The sequence below is a fragment of the Fomitopsis serialis genome (assembly GCF_022376445.1).
Source record: "Fomitopsis serialis strain Sig1Antser10 chromosome Unknown B0H18scaffold_8, whole genome shotgun sequence".
In the NCBI taxonomy this organism is placed as follows: Eukaryota; Fungi; Basidiomycota; class Agaricomycetes; order Polyporales; family Fomitopsidaceae; genus Fomitopsis; species Fomitopsis serialis.
Window position 1 is genome coordinate 644,716 of NW_025954968.1, and position 19,632 is coordinate 664,347.

The 19,632-nt window shown below is 54.8% G+C and overlaps 8 protein-coding genes across 8 annotated transcripts; 4 read left to right on the forward strand and 4 right to left on the reverse strand.

The window, feature by feature from the left end:
- The first annotated feature begins 74 nt into the window (after positions 1 to 74).
- On the forward strand, positions 75 to 2,797 carry B0H18DRAFT_984141 (glycerol kinase). The gene is made up of 13 exons (XM_048044656.1): positions 75 to 244; positions 298 to 384; positions 440 to 552; positions 610 to 808; positions 864 to 996; positions 1,050 to 1,199; positions 1,232 to 1,393; positions 1,446 to 1,537; positions 1,639 to 1,790; positions 1,841 to 2,054; positions 2,125 to 2,534; positions 2,603 to 2,637; positions 2,690 to 2,797. Exons 1-11 carry the CDS (start codon positions 117 to 119, stop codon positions 2,336 to 2,338), a joined length of 1,644 nt encoding a protein of 547 aa, XP_047897945.1. The 5' UTR covers positions 75 to 116; the 3' UTR covers positions 2,339 to 2,534; positions 2,603 to 2,637; positions 2,690 to 2,797.
- A 438-nt stretch (positions 2,798 to 3,235) lies between these two features.
- B0H18DRAFT_1115498 (uncharacterized protein) lies at positions 3,236 to 4,648 on the forward strand (the record flags this gene model as incomplete). Its single annotated transcript, XM_048033274.1, has 4 exons — positions 3,236 to 3,333; positions 3,413 to 3,555; positions 3,610 to 4,328; positions 4,394 to 4,648. The coding sequence occupies 4 exons, from the start codon at positions 3,236 to 3,238 to the stop codon at positions 4,646 to 4,648; spliced, it is 1,215 nt and encodes a 404-aa protein (XP_047897946.1).
- Positions 4,649 to 4,731: 83 nt separating this feature from the next.
- On the reverse strand, positions 4,732 to 6,484 carry B0H18DRAFT_648178 (gamma-glutamyl phosphate reductase). Its single transcript, XM_048038950.1, has 4 exons — positions 6,238 to 6,484; positions 5,869 to 6,139; positions 5,491 to 5,813; positions 4,732 to 5,432 (listed from the first exon to the last, which is right to left on the reverse strand). The coding sequence occupies exons 2-4, from the start codon at positions 6,107 to 6,109 to the stop codon at positions 4,815 to 4,817; spliced, it is 1,182 nt and encodes a 393-aa protein (XP_047897947.1). The 5' UTR covers positions 6,110 to 6,139; positions 6,238 to 6,484; the 3' UTR covers positions 4,732 to 4,814.
- Positions 6,485 to 6,863: 379 nt separating this feature from the next.
- Positions 6,864 to 8,084, reverse strand: B0H18DRAFT_984150 (uncharacterized protein). The gene is given in 4 exon segments (XM_048044657.1): positions 6,864 to 7,285; positions 7,308 to 7,723; positions 7,743 to 7,969; positions 8,023 to 8,084. 3 exon segments carry the CDS (start codon positions 7,825 to 7,827, stop codon positions 7,013 to 7,015), a joined length of 774 nt encoding a protein of 257 aa, XP_047897948.1. The 5' UTR covers positions 7,828 to 7,969; positions 8,023 to 8,084; the 3' UTR covers positions 6,864 to 7,012.
- Positions 8,085 to 9,638: 1,554 nt separating this feature from the next.
- B0H18DRAFT_984152 (FAD dependent oxidoreductase) lies at positions 9,639 to 11,515 on the reverse strand. The gene is made up of 5 exons (XM_048044658.1): positions 11,329 to 11,515; positions 10,644 to 11,279; positions 10,343 to 10,596; positions 9,995 to 10,288; positions 9,639 to 9,942 (listed from the first exon to the last, which is right to left on the reverse strand). Exons 1-5 carry the CDS (start codon positions 11,411 to 11,413, stop codon positions 9,772 to 9,774), a joined length of 1,440 nt encoding a protein of 479 aa, XP_047897949.1. The 5' UTR covers positions 11,414 to 11,515; the 3' UTR covers positions 9,639 to 9,771.
- A 746-nt stretch (positions 11,516 to 12,261) lies between these two features.
- Positions 12,262 to 12,968, reverse strand: B0H18DRAFT_952034 (uncharacterized protein; the record flags this gene model as incomplete). The annotated part of the gene is made up of 2 exons (XM_048042068.1): positions 12,262 to 12,716; positions 12,890 to 12,968. The coding sequence occupies 2 exons, from the start codon at positions 12,966 to 12,968 to the stop codon at positions 12,262 to 12,264; spliced, it is 534 nt and encodes a 177-aa protein (XP_047897950.1).
- Positions 12,969 to 14,992: 2,024 nt separating this feature from the next.
- Positions 14,993 to 15,860, forward strand: B0H18DRAFT_952035 (uncharacterized protein; the record flags this gene model as incomplete). The annotated part of the gene is made up of 6 exons (XM_048042069.1): positions 14,993 to 15,012; positions 15,079 to 15,151; positions 15,213 to 15,287; positions 15,328 to 15,504; positions 15,571 to 15,684; positions 15,744 to 15,860. The coding sequence occupies 6 exons, from the start codon at positions 14,993 to 14,995 to the stop codon at positions 15,858 to 15,860; spliced, it is 576 nt and encodes a 191-aa protein (XP_047897951.1).
- A 2,718-nt stretch (positions 15,861 to 18,578) lies between these two features.
- On the forward strand, positions 18,579 to 19,435 carry B0H18DRAFT_952036 (uncharacterized protein; the record flags this gene model as incomplete). Its single annotated transcript, XM_048042070.1, has 7 exons — positions 18,579 to 18,649; positions 18,708 to 18,789; positions 18,816 to 18,872; positions 18,948 to 18,998; positions 19,138 to 19,201; positions 19,247 to 19,271; positions 19,354 to 19,435. 7 exons carry the CDS (start codon positions 18,579 to 18,581, stop codon positions 19,433 to 19,435), a joined length of 432 nt encoding a protein of 143 aa, XP_047897952.1.
- Between the last annotated feature and the right edge of the window lie 197 nt (positions 19,436 to 19,632).

Below are 19,632 nucleotides of genomic sequence, written 5' to 3' on the forward strand. Positions count from 1 at the left end.
GCCCTGGGCGGCTGGGCGGAGGGGCACAGATGATCGTGATCTCGGCATCAGATGACACTGCGGGGCACCCCGGACCGCGCCCCTCCTCCAGCGACAGGAGCCCGCTCGCGCCGCATATGAATATGAGCCTCCTCCGACATGTCCTCCGATATTCCCCTCGTCTCGCCCCCCTCCGCCGCAGTTATTCCGCCATGTCTTCGCTCAAGCAAGGAGAGTTCGTCGGCTCGCTCGACTGCGGTACCACGTACGTGCTCTGCCATGCTGACGAAGTCGCGTCTCACCGCTATGCCTCACTAGGTCTACGCGTTTCCTGATCTTCGACCAGTATGCGAACATTGTTGCCCAGCACCAGCTCGAATACCCACAATATTACCCCGAGCCTGGGTGAGTTCGCCTGTCTGTGACGAGTCTCGGACATTTGCTCACACGACGCTCTCAGCTGGCACGAACAGGATCCGGACGAGATCGTGGAGAGCTGCGACACATGCATCACCGAGGCCTGCAAAGCCCTGGAGACTTCGGGCTGGGCCAAGGAGAGCGTGAAGGTCATCGGTCAGGCCTTCTGCTTCCTAGTGCTGGTCATGTGATACTGATCCGACGCGTTTGCAGGCATCACAAACCAGCGCGAAACCGCGGTCGCCTGGAGCCGCAAGACCGGCAAGCCGCTCTGTCGTGCAATCGTCTGGACTGACTCCCGCACGAAGAACACCGTCGCCCACTTTGCGAACAAGCTGAGCTATGTCGGTCTCGAGGTTGCGCCCGGCATTCGCAAGAAGGGCAAGGAGGGCGAGAAGGCGCTCAAGGACTTGTGAGCGTGCTCTCTGAATAGAGTGCACACAGCAACTAATAATTACCTGTCATAGGACTGGCCTTCAGCTTTCCACTTATTTCTCTGCCATCAAGCTGCGCTGGATGATTGAACACCACGAGCATGTCAGGAAGGCTCACGAAGAGGATGACCTCCTGTTCGGCACGGTCGAGTCGTGGCTTGTCTACGTGGGTATTCCTCGCGCATCTCCCGTAATACACGGCTAATACTTTACGCCCAGCGTTTGACTGGTGGTCTCCATGTCACGGAGGTGACGAACGCGTCCCGAACTCTTCTCATGAACCTGCGCACACTTGAGTGGGAGCCTATCATGCTGAACTTCTTGGAGATCAAGCCTTCCGTTCTTCCCAAAATCGCGTCGTCTTCTGAGGTCTATGGCGAAATCTCTACGGCGCTTTGAAGGGTGTAAAGATTGGTGGGCTCGTCGGCGACCAGCAGGGCGCGCTAGTCGGCAACAAGTGCCTGAAGCAGGGTGAAGCCAAGTGCACGTATGGCACAGGCGCGTTCCTCCTGTTCTGCACGGGCGAGGACATCGTGTCGAGCGCGCATGGTCTCTTGAGCACGGTGAGTCGCACAATTCCCTTCGACAGGATGGCCCATTGATGGTGCTCAAAAGGTTGCCTACCAAGACGGTAAGAACGGCAAGCCTGTGTACGCTTTGGAGGGTTCCAGTAAGTCCTATGGCGTCCCTCTACCCTTCGTTACGATGTTGACAACCGTTGCGCAGTCGCTGTCGCTGGAAGCGCTATCAAGTGGTTCGTACAATCATGCCCGATCATACTTTCGCGCTGACCATCGTTCCGCACCAGGCTGCGTGACTCCATGGGGTTGATCAAGACGGCGGCCGATATCAACACCCTCGCAGACTCGGTAAAGCACACCGGTGGCGTCTACTTCGTTCCTGCCTTCTCCGGCCTGCTCGCACCCTACTGGGACCCCGGAGCAGGTGGCCTGCTCATCGGTTAGTCGACCCCACCTCCACACGATCCATCCGGCTAAGCTTTGTCTCAGGCCTGTCTGCGTACACCACTCCGAGTCACATCTGCCGGGCGACCTTGGACGCGAACGCCTTCCAGACGCGCGAGATCCTCGAAAGCATGAAGCTCGACTCGAAGACGGAACTGAAGCTCCTCATGGTCGACGGCGGCATGACGAACGGCGACACCGCGATGCAGGTGCTCGCCGATGTCGGCGGCTTCACCGTCGTCCGGCCCGAGATGAGAGAGTGCGTCCCTCCCGCGTTCCCGCTCCTGTTCATTCACCCCTGACCTGATCGCGCTGCGCCCCCTTATCAGATCGACCGCGCTCGGATCCGCGCTCCTGGCGGGCTCCGCGATCCGCCTGTTCGGGTGGAACATCAGCGAGCCGGAGACCCTATCGGAGGTCAACACGAAGGGCACCCGTGAGTTCAACCCGGTCGTCGACGAGCCTCTGCGCGAGAAGAAGTGGCTGGGCTGGAAGCGCGCTGTGGAGCGGTCCCTCAGATGGGAGGAGGGTGTCGATGAGTAAAGAAGACTATTATTCCCTACTGCGCGATACCACATCATCAATATTAAGCATGTATTATAGTGTCATTGTACATGTGTAGCGTCCGCTATGTATAGTGTATCCTTATTAGGGGCGTATTCCATGATTTTCTGCCATGCCTGATCATGAGAAGAGTAGTGTCTGAGTTCTGCGCCCCGATCCGACGTTCGTCGCGACGCTTGAAAACGCCCTCACCGGCAAACTCAGAAAAGTGGATGGTTTGCTCGAACGCACTGACCCTCATACCTTTCCAAACCTTCGGATCAATGCTGTGCACTGCTCTGCACTGTGACTGAGACTCACTCAAGCACTGCAATTGCGGCGAAAGCGCACCGACAGCGATCGGGAAACTCTAGAGGACACCTGTCTGTTGCTATTGGAATCGGGCTCCGAGGCAAAGCGAGTTAAGGCCACACACTGCGAGTAAGTCAAGCCGCAGCCTGGCAGCCCGAGGAGGATACAGCGGCCTTAGCGGCGGAACGGAAGGCCGGAGAAGTTCAGCGCCCCAAACGTGCTTCCCAATTAATTCTTCGTCCAAGGATACGCTCGCAATATGGTCCAAAAAACTGAGTTGGGTCACAAGTCAAGCTTCAGGACTATTGAAGTGAGGAGGAGTGCCGAGTCTCCAAACGGCGCCGCGGCCGACAGCCACATCCGAGCATACCACGTGATTGATTTGGCCACTAAGTAACAACGCTTGACGCGACGCGACACGAGCACGGCGTGCAAAGTACATCCACTTCTCCCATCATCACGGCCACTGCCACCATGCCTGCGTGAGTCCTCGTTGCAGAATACATGCACGGACATGTCACTGAACTTGGCGCGAATCCTCGTAGCACGTCAAACGATGCCCCCGCTGCGACAACCACGGCCACGATGTCTATGGAAGAAGCTATCGAACAGGCCAAACGCGCGTTCGCGCTGAGGAAATACGAGCAGTCGGTCGACCATTATGCTACTGCTCTCGAGCTCGCGTGAGTAGCGCGTCGCCTGGGGCGCGTTGGACGCGTCATTCTGGACTCTATGTTGACGCCGTGGTCCTTTGTTCTGCAGTACGGAGAAGTACGGCGAGAAGGGCTCGGAGACGGCAGATCTGTATTATGCGTACGGGAAGGCACTGCTGGAGAACGCGATTGCACAAAGTTCGGTACTGGGGAAGGAGCAGGCGGAGGAAGCTGTGCGTGCAGTGGCCGGAGGTACGTCGAACCCGACGGTGGCTCTCCGTCATCATGGCTCAATTATGCCTGCAGAGTCAGAGACCGCTGGCCCAGGCAAATTCCTCTCGTTCTCAGGCGATGTTGATGATGACGCAGAGCCGCTTGTGCCCGGAAGCAAGGAGGACGTCCCCGTAGACCTCTTCGGCGAGGCGCAGAAAGCCGCGGAACGTGACGAGGAGGAGGAGGACGATGAGGAGGAAGAAGGCGAAGAGGAAGAGGGAGAGCCCGAGGACGACTTCAACGCAGCGTGGGAGGTGCTCGACCTCGCACGCGCCATCTACGAGAAGCAACAAGAGGAGAGTGACGAAGTAAAGCTGAAGCTCGCGGACACGTTCCTCGCCCTCGGCGACGTCTCGCTCGAGACGGAGAAATTCGAGCAGGCAATCGCAGACTATGACCAGGCCCTCGCGCTCAAAGTCGACCTCCTGCCCCAGTCCTCCCGCCAGATAGCCGAAGCGCACTACAAGCTCAGCATCGTGCTGGACCTCACCTCAGGGCGCCTGAGCGACTCGATCACGCACGCAGAACGAGCGCTCGACAGTGTGGAGGCGAGGTTGGCTGAGCTGCGGGATGCGCTGAGTGGCCAGGGAATGGTGAAGGTCGCCGTCGATGAGAAATCCGATCCGAAGGGCAAAGGCAAGGCTAGGGGGGCCCGGATACTGGGAGATGATGCAGTTCAGCATCTGACCCAGAGTCAAATGGAGGCCGAAGTCAAAGAACTGCAGGGCTTGAAGGAGGATCTGGCCCTCAAGGTATGTTGGATTTTACGAAATAAACAACAGTGCACTGTCACTGACATTCAGGATTGCTCTTATAGGTGGAAGAGCTCAAAACATCACCAGAGCAGACGGCAGAGTCAGCGCCCGCCATGGTGGAAAGGGCACTTGACCATGAGCTGAACACCGGCAAACAGCCGTCCGCCCCTGTTCCTCAGCCAGTGAATGACCTAACGTCGATGGTGAAAAAGAAGAAAAAGGATCCGGAGGCGAACGGTACGGCCAAACGCAAAGCCGAGGAAGAACCACCTGCCTCGACGCCGTCAGAGAAGAAAGCAAAGGTCGAAGGCTCGTAACGTGCAGGTTTTGCTATCCCACAACTCGCGCGAATCGGACGTACGATCTCACCTTACTGTATCGCTACACACTGCATCTCATTTGCTTATGTTTGACGCCTGGTAGGTCCTCTTGTTGTCGCGCGTACGTTGTACATACACTATGTATCATCTTAATCACCTCTACTTACTCCAAAAACGGTACCGTCTTCGCTTCGATGCTCCTATGCTTATACTTCTTCCCGTCGTCCGCCCCGAACTCGCCAACGACGTGGCCGTTCTCGCCCTTGCTGCGCAGCATGTATTTGTACGTGACCAGGCCCTCGAGGCCGACCGGTCCCCGCGCGTGGATCCTCCCTGTGCTGATGCCCACCTCCGTGCCGAACCCGTAGCGGAAGCCGTCTGCGAAGCGTGTGCTTGCGTTGACAAACGTACCCGCAGAGTCGACTCCGCGGCAGAAAGCGGACGCTGCCGCTGGGTCCTCTGTGACTATGCAGTCGGTGTGGTGCGACGAATGTGAGTTGATGAATCGGATGGCGTCTGCTAGGGAGGGCAGGGCGATAACGGACAGCGTGAGGCTGAGATGCTCGGTCGTGTAAGAGTCAGGCGTGGACGGATGGACGTGCGAAGCGAGCTTGGAGGGGGTGGGAGAGAGTGACTGCAGTGCGGAGATGGTGAGTGGGTCACAGAGCAGCTGTACGTCTGCGTCGAGGAGCGCTTGCGCAACGGCTGGCCAGACGGTCGACACGACGTTTTCGTGGACAACCAAGGTCTCTGCTGCATTGCACGCAGCAGGATAGTCAGTCTGGGATGCAGCATCGTCAGCGTTTGTGTGTGCAGCATCCTGAGTGGACGACGCATGCCTTGGAATCCAGGACGACTCTGACTGCCTTCTTAAGCTCTGCAGTTTCGTCAAGGAAAACGGAACACAGTCCGTCTGCGTGACCCATAACAGGGATCCGGGTGCTGTTTTGAATACTCCGGACAAGGCTATTGCTTCCTCGAGGGATGACTAAGTCGATGTATTGATCGAGTTGCAGGAGCGCAGACACCTCTGCCCGAGTCTGGATGGTTTGTATGTAAGTGCTCGGGATGTTCGTTTTTGACAGGGCACTCTGAATCGCTTTGGATAATAGCTTGGTCGTCTCATTTGATTCCTTCCCGCCTTTGAGAATCGCTGCATTGCCTACACACATGGATCAATGAAGGGAACAGCTAGTCAATCGGCTGTTTGGACGTACCTGATTTGATTGCCAGTGCAGCGATGTTGACGACGACCTCAGGACGGGCCTCAAATATAACCAAGAGCACGCCGATAGGACATGAGACACGGTATAGTTCGAGGTCATCGTCAAGCTCAGAGGCATATGTGACGATGCCTGTCGGGTCTAGGAGATTCGCCACATCGAGGATGCCTTGCAGCATAGAGTCCCATTTGTCCACTTTGTTCAGCTCAAGCCTCTTCAAGAGGGAGGAAGACATGCACCCTGCATTTACGTCCTGCTGAGCTGCCTATTGCTTGATCAGTGCTTGCTACTGGAGACACGAAGGTAGGGAGACGAGCTAGATTGAACGCCTCACATCTCGAAGGGCGTGGGAGCAAAATGCACCTCAAGATCTCGTCTGTTTGCTGCCAGTATCTCCTCCTTCGCAAAGCAAGCTCGTCGCGCAGTTCATGCAGGGCTCGTACTCGCTCCGACGAGGCGATCAATTGGGAGGCTTCGAATGCTGCCTTGGCAGCTTTTGCGATGAAAACAGCCGCAGAATCGTCGTTTGTGGACATAGTAACTAGTGAGAGGGGTACTTGCGATAGAGAACGAAGAGACTATTACTCTTGGGAGGACTCGATGGCCCTTGGCCGAAAGAGCAATATTGCGGCAGTGACTCGAGACGTGACAGACGCGATGACACGACTCACGTGAGACGTGACATACTGTATCGGGCCGGGATCTCGTCAGATCCCGGCCCGATACAGTATGTACACTCTCATCCCCTCGTCGCGTCGCACGCCGCGTGTTACAATCTCTACTGAGGCTTCTACATACGGGTTGCAATGAAAAACGACGGCTTAGAACAGTCTCCTGTCCATCAATTCTGGCGACGTAGGGGGCCACCGTATCGTTTAGTCCATCTACGCCGTCTGCGGCAAAGACCGAGTCTGGCCAGTGGCAAGACCACAACAAAACCGTCATGGCCGGGTGTGGAGTCCGCAAGCACTCGCCGTATACTATTAGGCAGGCAATGAACTCAGGCTCGATAAAGTTTAACAACAGCCCACATCGATACCTCCTGGCCTTCACTGTCCTTCAGAGCTCCCACTACCCTATACCTATATTGTAGTCCATCTGGTATCTGCGCATGCTACAAACCCCCACACCATGGCCGTCACTCGATCCGACCATGCTCCATCGCGATCCCATGTGCCCTGGCCTCTGTCCCATACACGTGCATGCCGAACCACTGCGCTGCGCGATTGATGATCCTGCCGGCCACGGGAATGTTAGTTGTGATTGAAGATGGCACGCCATCGGAGACTGAGGACGCGGATTCACTGCTGATGGACGTCACCGCGGTTCCCGAGACAGTAACGGTGGTCGTAACGATGGAGGGCGATACGCTGGGGGGCACGCTGCTGTAGACCGACGTGGTGATGGAGCACTGTCGGAACGCTCGTGAACACCGAGGTGACCACGGATCCCGACCCGCTGACTGGGATGCTGGTATAGACCGAGGTTACGGCAGAGCCGGAAGCGCTCACAGGGTCGCTGGTGAACATGGAAGTGAGGATGGATCCAGACGCGCTGACCGGCACGCTCGAGGGGTCGACGTCGACGCTGCTGACGATCGAGGTGACGACGGATTCAGACGCACTGACCGGTACACTCGTGTAGACAGACATTACGCCAGAAGGGTCGATGGAGACGCTGCTGATGCTGGCTGGCACGCTCGTGAAGGCCGACGAGACGCAATCGGTGGCACTCGGGCATGCGTCGGACGTCACAATGGTGGTAGGACTGGGCATCACAAGGGACGAGGAGATGTAATCTCCAGCTATTAGGAGAGCCGGTATCAATTTATCAAAAACGAGGGCAGATTCTTATGTTACTGAACGCACCGTGACCAGCAGGGATGGCCAATGCAGACGGGACGATCGTCGCAGCAAGAATCAGGACCGCAAACTTGAGAGCGAAGCGGGGCATGACGGCGAACACTGTGACCCGGGTGAAGGTGAAGATAATTGCGAAGATCGTTGGAGTACGAGTGCTGATGAAAGATAGAGAGAACTGGGTGGGTGTCAGGCTGGAAGCCCAGCATGCTTTTATAAGCTCGGTTCGGATAGTCCTATGCCGAGGCAACTCAGCGGCGCAAGCACGAGGATGCATATGGCCACCTACCCTGCGTTACTGCTTCTTCCAGCGTCAAGTTGACTGAGTTAGCTCTCTGCATCAATTCATTCAAATGCTTGTGGACTCAATAGCGGTGCACATCTGGCGCCGACTGTGTCTGACAACGGCTGCGGGCGGTCGGAAGCACGACAATCGGCCGAGTTAGCAAACGCATCCGCAGCACAAGCCTCTCACTTAGCCGCAAAGGCCCTCGTCGAGGATCAACCTGCGGCTCCGAGACGTTATATGCACGCACAGATTCAAATCAAGTCAATGATTGTTGTTTCCAAAACAATAGACCCCGTGTCCCACTCGTGTCTAGATTTGCACCGAAGCGGAGTATGTCGGCCTCGGTGTTCCCACACAATAGCAGTGTCGAGAGCCAGCCACACCATAGCGGGACGCCGATCGCCGCGGGTGGCTGAAATCCAACGGCAGAGGGTGCAGATCGCCTGAAGCTCAAGACCCCCGCATGTGTACCTTTCTTCGGCAAGCAACGGCTACCGCTGCCGCATCATGTAACCTGCGTTCATGATACAGAGGTTCTGTACAGTTTCTGGCGCTGGAAAACTTACCGTATGCTTCGTGGCGGTGCTCATCGTAGATTCTAAGTGTCGCGAAATAAGCGAAACATGGAGCACGCACCCGACGGAACATCAACGAGGAGACGGTGGTCCCGGAGAAGTACGGTGTCGATTTGCGAGTCTCCGAAGATTCCGTGTGTGTTAATACACAATGCTCGGAGGCCCGGGATGACGGGCTGTCAGTTACGCAACGATACTCGTTATACTTGTCTTCGAAGCCTGTCAGGGGTGCCGGTACTATCGGCACATAGGCAAGTATATACTCGCACATGACTGTAATATTGCGGATACTGCCAGTGAGAAGGCGACGGATACATCAATTGAGTCTCACATAGAGCATCGCCTCCGGGCAGTCACGGACATGCCAGTGATCCAAGGACTCCGTGGATGCCTTGTGGGAGCAAGAGCGGGTTCTAGTAAGACATGGTCGCAAGACGGCGAGATGTGGCCTAAGCTGAGATTACCAAGAGTGATCCCGACGTGGCATCCCCACCATACAGACCCGGTGCTGTGCTCGCGAGGAATTGTGCAGTGAGTCCCTTTGTCAAACCGCTGGCAACTTGCATGCCTCCGATCTGTGATGTCCCAAGCTGGCTCCTGAGCAGAAGTGGACCCGGCGGGATCTGACGGACAGCCCATGATGCGATGGATATAAGAGTCAGGACGAGTGAGAGGCCCAAGAGCTTGAGGACCATCCTGCAAACTGCATTCAAGTTGAACAACATGTGTTTCCTGATACGGTACTAACTACTATTAGAGTAAGGTAGACGCGTGGTCCCGATTGATCGATGAATCTGATGATCCTTGGCGCCACCGTGACTGCCCCTTGCATGGTAAGTTACACTGGCAAGGGCGAATCCTTAACGTCAATGGTGGCTCAGAGCACACTAGTTGCACAGGGAGCAAAAAAAAATCAAGATTCTACACATGCATCTGAGGATGTATCTCGTTGACTCTATGAACGTGAGGCTGGGTAGTACACTTCTGCCAGTGACGTTGCGACTCGGGACTCAGCAACCACTGAGGAGCAACTCCCACTGAAGCACTGTTCATTATCATTCGAAAATCGGACTCAGGTATCCCTTTCGCACGTCTAGTGAGTACCGTTGAGGTAAAGTACAAATTTACAATCCTATGACTCCAGCCCGAAAACTTACATGCTAGACCTAGCATACTACCATCCTGCACGACAGAGGTCTTCTGGCGTCGCCCTCTTTTGCTTGTCAAAGGTCCTGGGCCCGTTCGGCCCCTCCTCCAGACCGTTGCTCAAAGGGAGCTCGGGACGCCATCTCCAGTGTTGTGTGAGTTCCGTCTTCGGCTTCTTCTGGATGACATCTCGTACATGCTACACGCAACAGTAAGCCGCAGCCCATGAAGTACTGTTGCATATGACGCACCTTTCCGAGGATAGGCGTGAACTTCGCGCCGTGCCCACTGCCGCCCGTGCAGATGAAGAGCGTGTCGTTGTGTCCAGGAAGGTAGTCGATCAGCCAGGAGTTGTCGACGGTGTCGGTGTAGAAGCAGAGTCTGGTAGCGATGATAGGTAGTGGCGCAAGATCGGGAAAGAAGGTAGAAACGAAAGTCTTGATCCCCTCCACAGACTTGATCGGTAACGAGGTGTCGTCCACTTCAGGACGTAGTGGTACGGAGATCGGACGATCAAAGTCGGGGAGTTTGACGTAGTTCGTATACTGATGCACGCTCATTACTAGGGCACTTCGGTGGGAGGAAGAGACACGGCATACCTTTGTGACGCGGTACCCTATCTTGATGAGTCCGTCCTCAGTTCTGGGGAAGGCGTAGATGCTGCGGCTGCCGACTGTCTTCCCAGTGGGGTCCGGATCATGACCTATGATCACAGGCCAGTTGTCGTGCGAGTACTTGTCCCAGAGTTCCTGCGCTTCTTCGCGTGGGGGCAAGCGAACGGTGACTACGCTTCCCGCAGTGGCCTCGAGGACTCGGCTCACTTCTGGCACAAGCATCGGCGTTGCAGATCCGCCTGTCTCAATGTTAGACAAGTCATCAATAGGGATCGCAGTAGCTCACAAGCCATAATGACGAGATCTGCTGTGTGCTCCTCTCCGTCTTTCGTCCTAATGCCGGTGACTCGCCTCGAATGTTCCGAGCCTTCCACGAGGAGCGAGGCGAACTCGCCTTTCTCGGGGCCTTCGATGAATCGTGCACCCTTCTTCCGTAGCTTTTCCGCAAGATACGCGCAGGCCTGGCTAGGGTACACGTATCCCGCCGTAGTGTCCAGAACCGCCTCAAATGTCTCCTGGCCGCCGGTCTCTGGAATGGGAAACTTCAACATCTTGTGCACCCACCCCTTCTCCGTCGCGCGGCGGACGTCATCGCCGTCTGAGAGGATGTATTGCGTGTCACGAAGGCCCTCTGCGGTCATATTTGCAAGCGTCTTCTTCTCGAGCCCGTCGAGATGGCTTGAGTGTTGGACTCGTAGCATCCCCGACTCGACGAAAAGTTCTTTGCCTGGACCAAGTTCCTCGTTCCATTGCTTCCATATCTCTCGCGCCTCATAAGCGAGCCTCTGGTAGTAGAGCTCATCTCCGTACGAAGCTCTGAAGATCTTGTTCTCGTCGACGGACGCTGCTGTAGACCCGGGGTTCAGTTTATAACCGTCGCCCCGATCGTAGGGATGCTGGTCGAAGATTGTGATGTCGTAGTCTAAGTAAGACGAGTCAACAACGTCCAGTTATCGAGAAGACTTGCTCACCATCCTCCGCGAGATAGAAGGCCGTGCTGAGTCCAAAAATGCCAGCGCCCACAATGATCACCGCAGGTTTGGCGGAGGTTGTCATGTCCGGTTGTCGTCCAATGGCACTCACTGCTCGTCCTTTCAGGTTGACGTCGAGAGTTAACGTTAGCTAAGATAACGGAACCATTACCAGACGACCTCTCGGCCCGAGATAATGCGATTTTCGAGAGACTATATTTGTCAATCTGGCCGTGAGCAGTCAGTGCAAGAGCGCGCCGTTGCATGCGCATAGGTGTCGTCACATCGCCTGAGTAGAGCCATTGCCCGACTGCCCAGAAGCCAGAACAGGGACGTGGTTCAATAGTAACCCTTCATCGTTGAACGTAACCAACCTCGGAGGAACCAGAGTGCGCCACGGCATTATCTCAGATTTCGCACGCCTTCTTCGGAGTCGATCGATCGACGATCACCGTGACAACGGCGGACGCAGGTTCGCTACGTGCTGGCTACGTGCTGGCCACGTGCACTTATTATTAAGTTGCATACAGTTCCACATAATGACCAACGTTAGGGCTTTCAAACCTTGTGAATTGCAAGCCAGCGAGCATACCGGTGAGAGGGCCGGTGCATCGATGAGTGTGGTACATAGGACATAAGTAGAAGAAATCTCGACACTCGCTGTCTCCAAAACGCAACCTCAACACAAATGTTGACTTTCCTTACCATCGGCAAGTCAGACATGAACACATTATTCAATAAAAATCATCCGTATGATTCAAGGCCAAAGTCGAGAACAAATCACTCGAAGATCCCAACTGAGTCAGGCCTTGAAGGCAAGTCCGTTACTACTAGAGGATGACAACAAATTCAACAAATCAAAAGAAGTGTCCTTCGAGAATGAAGACTGCTCATACTGGCGTCCGCATTTGTATCCTACAAACCCGTACGCCGTCACTCAGCCCGACCATGTTTCAACGCGACCCCCTCTGCACCAGGCTCCGTCTCATACGAGTGCATGCCACCTCGCGCTTCGTGACCGATGAAGCTCCTGGTCGCGGGAAGAATGCTTGAAAGCGACGGCAAGCCACCGGAGACAGAGGACGCGGGTGCACTGGTGATGGACGTCACCGCGCTCGCCGTGCCAGTCGCAGTCGCGCTAGCGGTCTCCGTTGTGCTTCCACACACCGGCACGTACTCGGTAACAACAACGGTGGTCGTAACGACGGAAGGCGACGCGCTAGGGGGAACGCTGCTGTAGACCGACGTAATGGTGGAGGGCTCGACGGAGATGGTGGAAATGGTAGAGGGCTCGACGGTGATGGTAGTGAGGATCGACCCACTGGCAGTCACGATGGTGGTTGGCGACGCGCTCCCTGTGATCGTGGTAGAAACCGGCGACGCGCTGCCTGTGATGGTGGTCGAGATCGACGATGCACAGTCGGTGGCACTTGGGCAGGCGTCGGACGTCACACTGGCGACAGACGAGGGGACGGGAAACGACGAGGGGACGACGTCTCTAGCTATTGGAGGGGCCGACTATGAGAAACGAGCACAACCCCTCGAAGACTGTTAGACGTACCTGCAGGAACGGCCAATGCAGAGGGCACGATCGTTGCAGCAAGAACAAGGGCAACGAAGTTGAAGGCGAAGCGGGGCATGACGGTAAAAGATGCTTCCGGGTGAAGGCGAAGATTATTGCAAGGATTGACGGAGCGGAAGTGCCGAAGAATGTGGGGATGTATGACAGGGTAAGAACCCAGCACGCTTTTATAGGCTGGGTTCGATGCATCCTGTGCAGGGGCGTCTTAGGGCTGGCAAGCGTGAGGATGGGCACCGTTTCTCATGCATCAAGCATCTTCCAGCGCCCCCGGGACCGGCCTTGGCTATTTCGTCACCAGTCAGTAGTAGGCCCTGTATCCGTTCAATCGACAGCCTGTAAATAAGCAGTGCACACCTGACGGGCCGGCTGTCTCATAGCAGCTGCGATCAGCGACTTGAGCGCAGGACGTCAGGCCTCGGCAAACACAGGCCGCACAGGCCTCGCATTCAGCCATAAGGCCTAAGGAGTCGAAGACCAACATGCGGTTGCGGGACGCATATCATAATTGAATGAATGAAGGCGAGTTTACACAACGGCCACCGCTGCCCGTAGTAAGCTGCATGCCGAATGCCGTATAAGTAGGTTCTTACTCGGTTCACACAGTGGTCTCTGTGTTGCTGTATATCGGTATACAGTAAACGGTTGTGCAGTGATGGATCAAATCCGAAGCACGCACCTCACATGGAGGAGCTCGAGACTGATCACACAGGAGCATGATATCAATTTGTGTGCCCGAGGATCCCATGCATGTTGTGACATTAGATCACTTGCACGAGTGACCAATGGAACCTACGCGACAATACTGTTTCAGGATTCTTTACCAAAGCAATGGGTCTCGGTACCGGCGCAATAGGCAAGTAGGTGCCTCCTCGCGCACGACGGTGACAGCGACAGCGCAGAATAGGCCAGTGATATAGACTTCAGAAGGCATCGAAGGTGTCGGCCGCGTCTCGCTGGCTGCATCGCCCCCAGCGGCGGTCATCCGCGGGATCACTAGGCAATCACGACCTCCTGGGGTGATCCAAGGACGCCGTGGGCGTTCAGTGGGACTGAGAGCGGGTCCGGGAGACATGGTCTCACGACGGCGAGACGTGTCTTGAACAAGGTCGTCAAGCGTCCATGCCTACTTTTAATGCTCCATTTTGGCTCAACACAACCGTGTCCATCGAAGCCATTGGACTGCCAGCGTGCGAGCGCAACTTGAACTTGTTTCAGCGAACAATCTGAGCCCTGTTGGTGTAATTTTACGAGCTGCATCCAAAGAAAAGCTACACACTCACAGCACTTAGGATCGAGGCATGCTCAGTCCGCACTGCGATGGAGACTGATGGAGAGCGAAAAAGAAGAGTCAGTCGAATGACGGGGACCAGCCTGAGGTTGCGGGATCGGCGTTGCGAACAACGTGTATTTCTCGATAAGGTAATTCTAAGGCGGGCGCTCCCCCGATTGATCTGTGGTGCTTCCTCTCCAAGCTGAGCTGACCTTCGGCCGACGACTGAGTCGAAATATCGCATTCCACCACTGCCTTAGTGCCTCTGCCCCACTGCTTCACAATTATTATCGTTGTGCTAGACTGACAGCAAAAGTCTTGCGTCGAATTTGGACTACCGCGTCGTAACAAGAGTTGCACGGTCTCAGGCCTCAGGAGGAGCCATCCGACACTCGAAGAGCCTCCGAGCTCATATAACGGCTGAGAAAGTATCCGGACGAAATCCGGAGCTGGATAATATACATACACCAAGACCATTCTGCCGTAGGACGCGAATCTGGTGAGTTAACATAACAAGCCAGTCAATTTCGTGATCACCGGCGTGACGGACGGGTGTACAATGCACATGGATTACGATGAACACACCGGGCTCGAGTTTGGCTTTCGGGTCCATTGCTTGTACTCTTTCCCATGCTATACTTACAAGTCACATCCCGTGCATAACCGCCGAGTCTCACCCTTCTCGACACAGCCCCAGGTCTCAAGGTGGCTCCACCCCCTCCAAGCTGAGCCTGTGCATGCCGTCACCGGTCAATCATCTCCGTCAACGCAGAGCCATCGAGTGAATGAACGAGCGCCATAGATCAATGACCATGGCTCCTGAGCCGCGGCGGTCAGTACTCCCCGTCTTTGCACGCTAACACCATGGACGCTGAAATTGGATATGGCACATGTGCAGTGGCCTGAATGTAGCATTCGAGACCATTTCGCGGAGGACTCTGCAGTATGAGCAGGATATCCAGGATTTCGAGGTATGAATCTGTGCCTGCAATGCTAAGTCGGACATTGACGTACATAACCCATCGCTTCCAGAGTAGACTGGCTATTAACCTGAGCAACTCGCGTGCCATCAGCACACTTCTGCACGAATCACAGTCTGCTGTGAAGGTACGTGACACATCCTATCGTCAACCCGGACCGCTCTCAGGAATTAGTGCAGCACTATCAGCAGAAAGCAGACTCTGCTCTGGAGTCCACTTTGCCACATATCGAACAGTCCCTCTCGGAAGACATCAATTCGCTTGAATTTCTTGACGAGCACCTACCGCGGATTGAAGAAGAGCTTGTTAGCATCAGGCGCGTGTATGACCGCGGACAGGACAAGGTATGCTTCCGGACAGCCGACAATGCTCTTCGTATTTCACTTTTGATGCTCACCAATGGCTTGTAGGCAGTGGAACACATCGCCGAGCTCGAATGGCTCAACACCCCGCTCACAGCTCGTCTACGCAGAACAATATTCACCGCGTCCGCCCCAGTCAGCCCCCGGACCAAGGCACTACTGGTACGTTTCAATCACGCCGTTCACGCATTTCTTTCGCTAACCATATATCACCACCGCAGCGCATGCTCTTCACGCTCGTGTTCTGCATGGGCGTCTGGGTCGCCTGGATCGCCCTTGAGGGTGCTGTCCGTGCTCATCGTCAGCGCCTCGTCTGGGGTGAACGACTACTGAGCTGACAGTACGAGTGCGGCCATTCCTCTGAACATCGGTTCATCGCGACGTCTTCCCAACGTCTAAGACTCTCAGCCTTGTATCAAGGTGCTACCTACACCCGGTCTCCACCTAACACTCTCCTAGCGTCTTCGCTTACTTCGCGCTGGACGTACACATTCCACTCTTCGGCTCGGACCTCTATAGATCGGACAATGGATTGTAACATACTGCTATGATATATTGTACTGTACTGCCACACGTACATTGACCGGGCAATGACCGCCCCGCTAACACGACGGGTACCCTAGTCCGATGCTGCGCAGAGCTCACTCCAGCGGTCTCCGTACCCAGAAGAGTAGTTGCACCCCTCCCCACCGCACGCCCACGGCGCCGCGGTGGACCAGTACTGTACTCACTCTTCCACGGCACGTATGTCATCCCACGCGTCTCCACTTCCGTATGCGTAGGCGGCCACTTGTACAGACAGAGGATCCGTGGCCTTTCCTCTGGGCTGGCAGAAGAACTGTGAGCTCCTCTGGCCGGACGAAATTGAAGTAGGTGTACGTGCCGGGCGTGACGAGGCGTAGGGCGTCCTCCGCGGCGAACAGGTAGGCGAGCGGTGTGCGCGAGATGGTCGTGATAAAGAGGGGTTCGCCGCATGTTCGCCGGGCTGCGTGGTGTCGGATGGGGCACGCAGTGCAGCCAGGCGGGCTGAGGCTCACTTTGTACGGGTGGGCGCCGTTGCACAGGAGCTAGCGTGGGATATCCAGTACGGAGTCGACAACCACCACAGAGCAGACAACGTCAAACTGCTTTGGACCACCGGTTGCTCAAGCACATCCTCCGCGGATGTACTTACTACACCCCGCGCTCGTGGGTTTGCTGTGTCTTCAATATGGCCTTGCTGAAACCTCACGGCGTTATTTTGGTGCGTAGAGTGCTGATATAAGTGTTCCGAGCCTATCTGGTGAGCATAGAGAGAGCTAGGTGAAGAATGAGGAGGAGACAGACCGGAGACAGACCAAGGAGGAGGACAGACGCGGGGCGCAAGGTCAGACAAGGATATCCTGAGGCACGAAGGTTGAAGGAATTGTCTACGTCTGCCTGGGGAGACTAGGCGCAAGGTCACGACGGTGGTTACACCATATGCGGCTCAAGCGCTCAGTCGGCCTCCTCCTCCTCTGACAGCGACCGGCTCCTCAGGCAGCTGTTGCGAGTCGATTGTTTTGCTCATGTCCCCTGGGCACACATTGCCACCCTAAGTCCCTCCGTTATCTATACCTCAGCTTTCTGCTGTCTGACCACTACTCTCGCAAGTAATTGGGACTTAAAGAGCCACGAACCGGCCACTGTATTTCCATGGCTCGGACCAGTGTCTCCGGTACGTGCGCCCGTCTCATGGAACTGGATACTGCCAATAGCAACCTTGACTATATCAGGATCTTTTCTAGTTTGGTGCCGGTCTTAATGCGTGGTGATATCCGTGACTGAGCACAGCGGCTACGAAAGGCATGTACGAACAGTTCGAAGTCATTGACTGAACTTTGCTTTCATTTCGACGCGGAAGTACTCATAGATGCTGTATAGATGCCTCATGCCGGTACCATGTTGCAATCCATCTGTTCTCCATCATACCACACCGCCAGTCCGGAACAGGCGTGATTTGAAGAAGACACCGTCAGACAGATTCGGTTTGGCATTGAATGCGGTCCACCTGTTAATTGCGATCAGCATCATCGTTAGTCCCCTTTCAGTGTGCCGAGTTCCTAGTATCTGTCGACTTGGAAGTCGAACCGCACATATTCAGCCGTCGGAGGCATGTATAATGTCCGCGTTGATCTTAATTCCTTCACAATAAATCTACTCGTCCGGGGATTGTTCTCAGTCAGGTGGGTCGATCGCCTCACGCATTCAGTACGTTTTGAGCAGCACTGAGACATCACAAGCTCCTTGTCAATGTTCTCGTGCATCCAGGCGTCTGTTGTCGTTATATACAATGGAGTGTTGAGCAATCAATGACACAGTTGGTTCATCTTGAAGGTTAACGTTCAACATTCAGCTAGAGTTCACCATCCTTGCCTCATCATTGCCCCTTGTGTATGAGCTGCAAGCACTGCTCGATCTCGAAATGCATGGCAAATGAGTACTTGGTTCTCTGCGAAGATTTGTCTAGTGGTAAGTAATCAAGCTTGGTACTGATCTTCATGGCGATCATTAATGGTCATCGAATTAATCAATCCTCAGACTGCTTGGTTCATTCAGCAAGTGTCACATAGCCTCGTCTATGCGGACATAGCCCCAACGTATCACGATGTACATACAATGTATACAGGCGGTCTGTTTCATCGCGTTGTTCTGATCCATTCAGTCGCTGACTGAACCTTGCCTTCATAGAGCGTCAACAGGAGCTCTGGATTGCTTCTCGTAGGTAACCTGTGATCGCATTAGTACCTTACAGTGGTCTGCTGGCACTTCGACTGGAAGCTTATCACTGTCGCACCGGTACCGCTGGCCATGGTAGGCCGGGGTTTGAACTTACGGCAAGAAAGGTTCCCGGGACATGAAGGTGATACGATGAACTTGCGATGAACTTGATCTTTGCGCGTTCAATTTCAGATAAATACTAGGGGTCTAGCGTATCGTAGTATGCCCTCACATTGTGTCTGCCCTCGAACTGTGTCTGCCCTCGAACTGTGTCCGCAAGCAGAGAGTTTCCAGACGGATTGAACATCTGGTGAAGCATGCCGATCTTACGTGTCAACCTTGATCCCACCATGGGAGGCATATTTATCGGCGCATTGTTTTCCGCAATGTAAGTTGTACCCAATGCGTGTTCAAATTGTCGTCTGCCAGTGTAACACCTGTCGCAGGTTCTATGGGTTTACATGCGCACAAGTCGTACATTACTCTCGGAACTACCATCAGCATGACAAAGTGTTCGTAAAGATTCTCGTACGTCCTGTTCTTGTTCAGTGCAGGCACTAGTGTTGATCACAGGGTTGAGGTTGTCTGCATATGGTCTGTCCAAGTTCACGGTATATGGTGGCCTTACGAGCCGCGGGCTGACGCACATTGTATTAGACTAACTGTCTGCGCTCAAGCATGGACAGTGTCATACGTACACTTACTGTATACATCATCAATCGCGGGATTCTGACAACGTGCGTTATTCAGCCTAGTCTAACAGCTCGGAGTCTGCTACTGCAAGAATAACTTTCAGCGTCATACAAATCATGCTCCTTGGGACGGTTCGTCTGCAATTCCAGGCACCCCATACATGCTAGCTCACGTCCGCGCCAGTATTTGAGTTCCATCGACCAGGACAAGATGATCTGGGCGATCTTCCATTGCGCTGGAGGAAAGAGTACGTCACTGACACCGTCGTACGCGCTGTGCTGACGTCCTGTAGTCTACGTGAACTCGATGATGGCCGTGTGAGTGGTCATTAATTTCCCCGGGCCGCTTTGCCTTGCAGTACGCCCGGGCTTACTATATACTAATCGTGCTCATGTCTAGGCTCAATGCCCGGAAGCACCTGAAAGGAGGCGTGTCGCATGTATCAGGTTTCACGGAAGACGCATCTCGGACCTTGGTTTGAAAGGTTCAATGACGCGGTAAGGGGAATCCGAGCGTGTCCTAACAGCATGTTCTACCATGGTCATCCTGCGCTGGTATGACCCAGATTCTGAGTCGAAGACACAAGTCCTGGAGATCCTGACAAGGTGGCATGTACGGAAGTAACAGTCTCGAGAATTCATGAAAACCCCTCCTCGAAGGTGCCCTTTAACGGTCGCG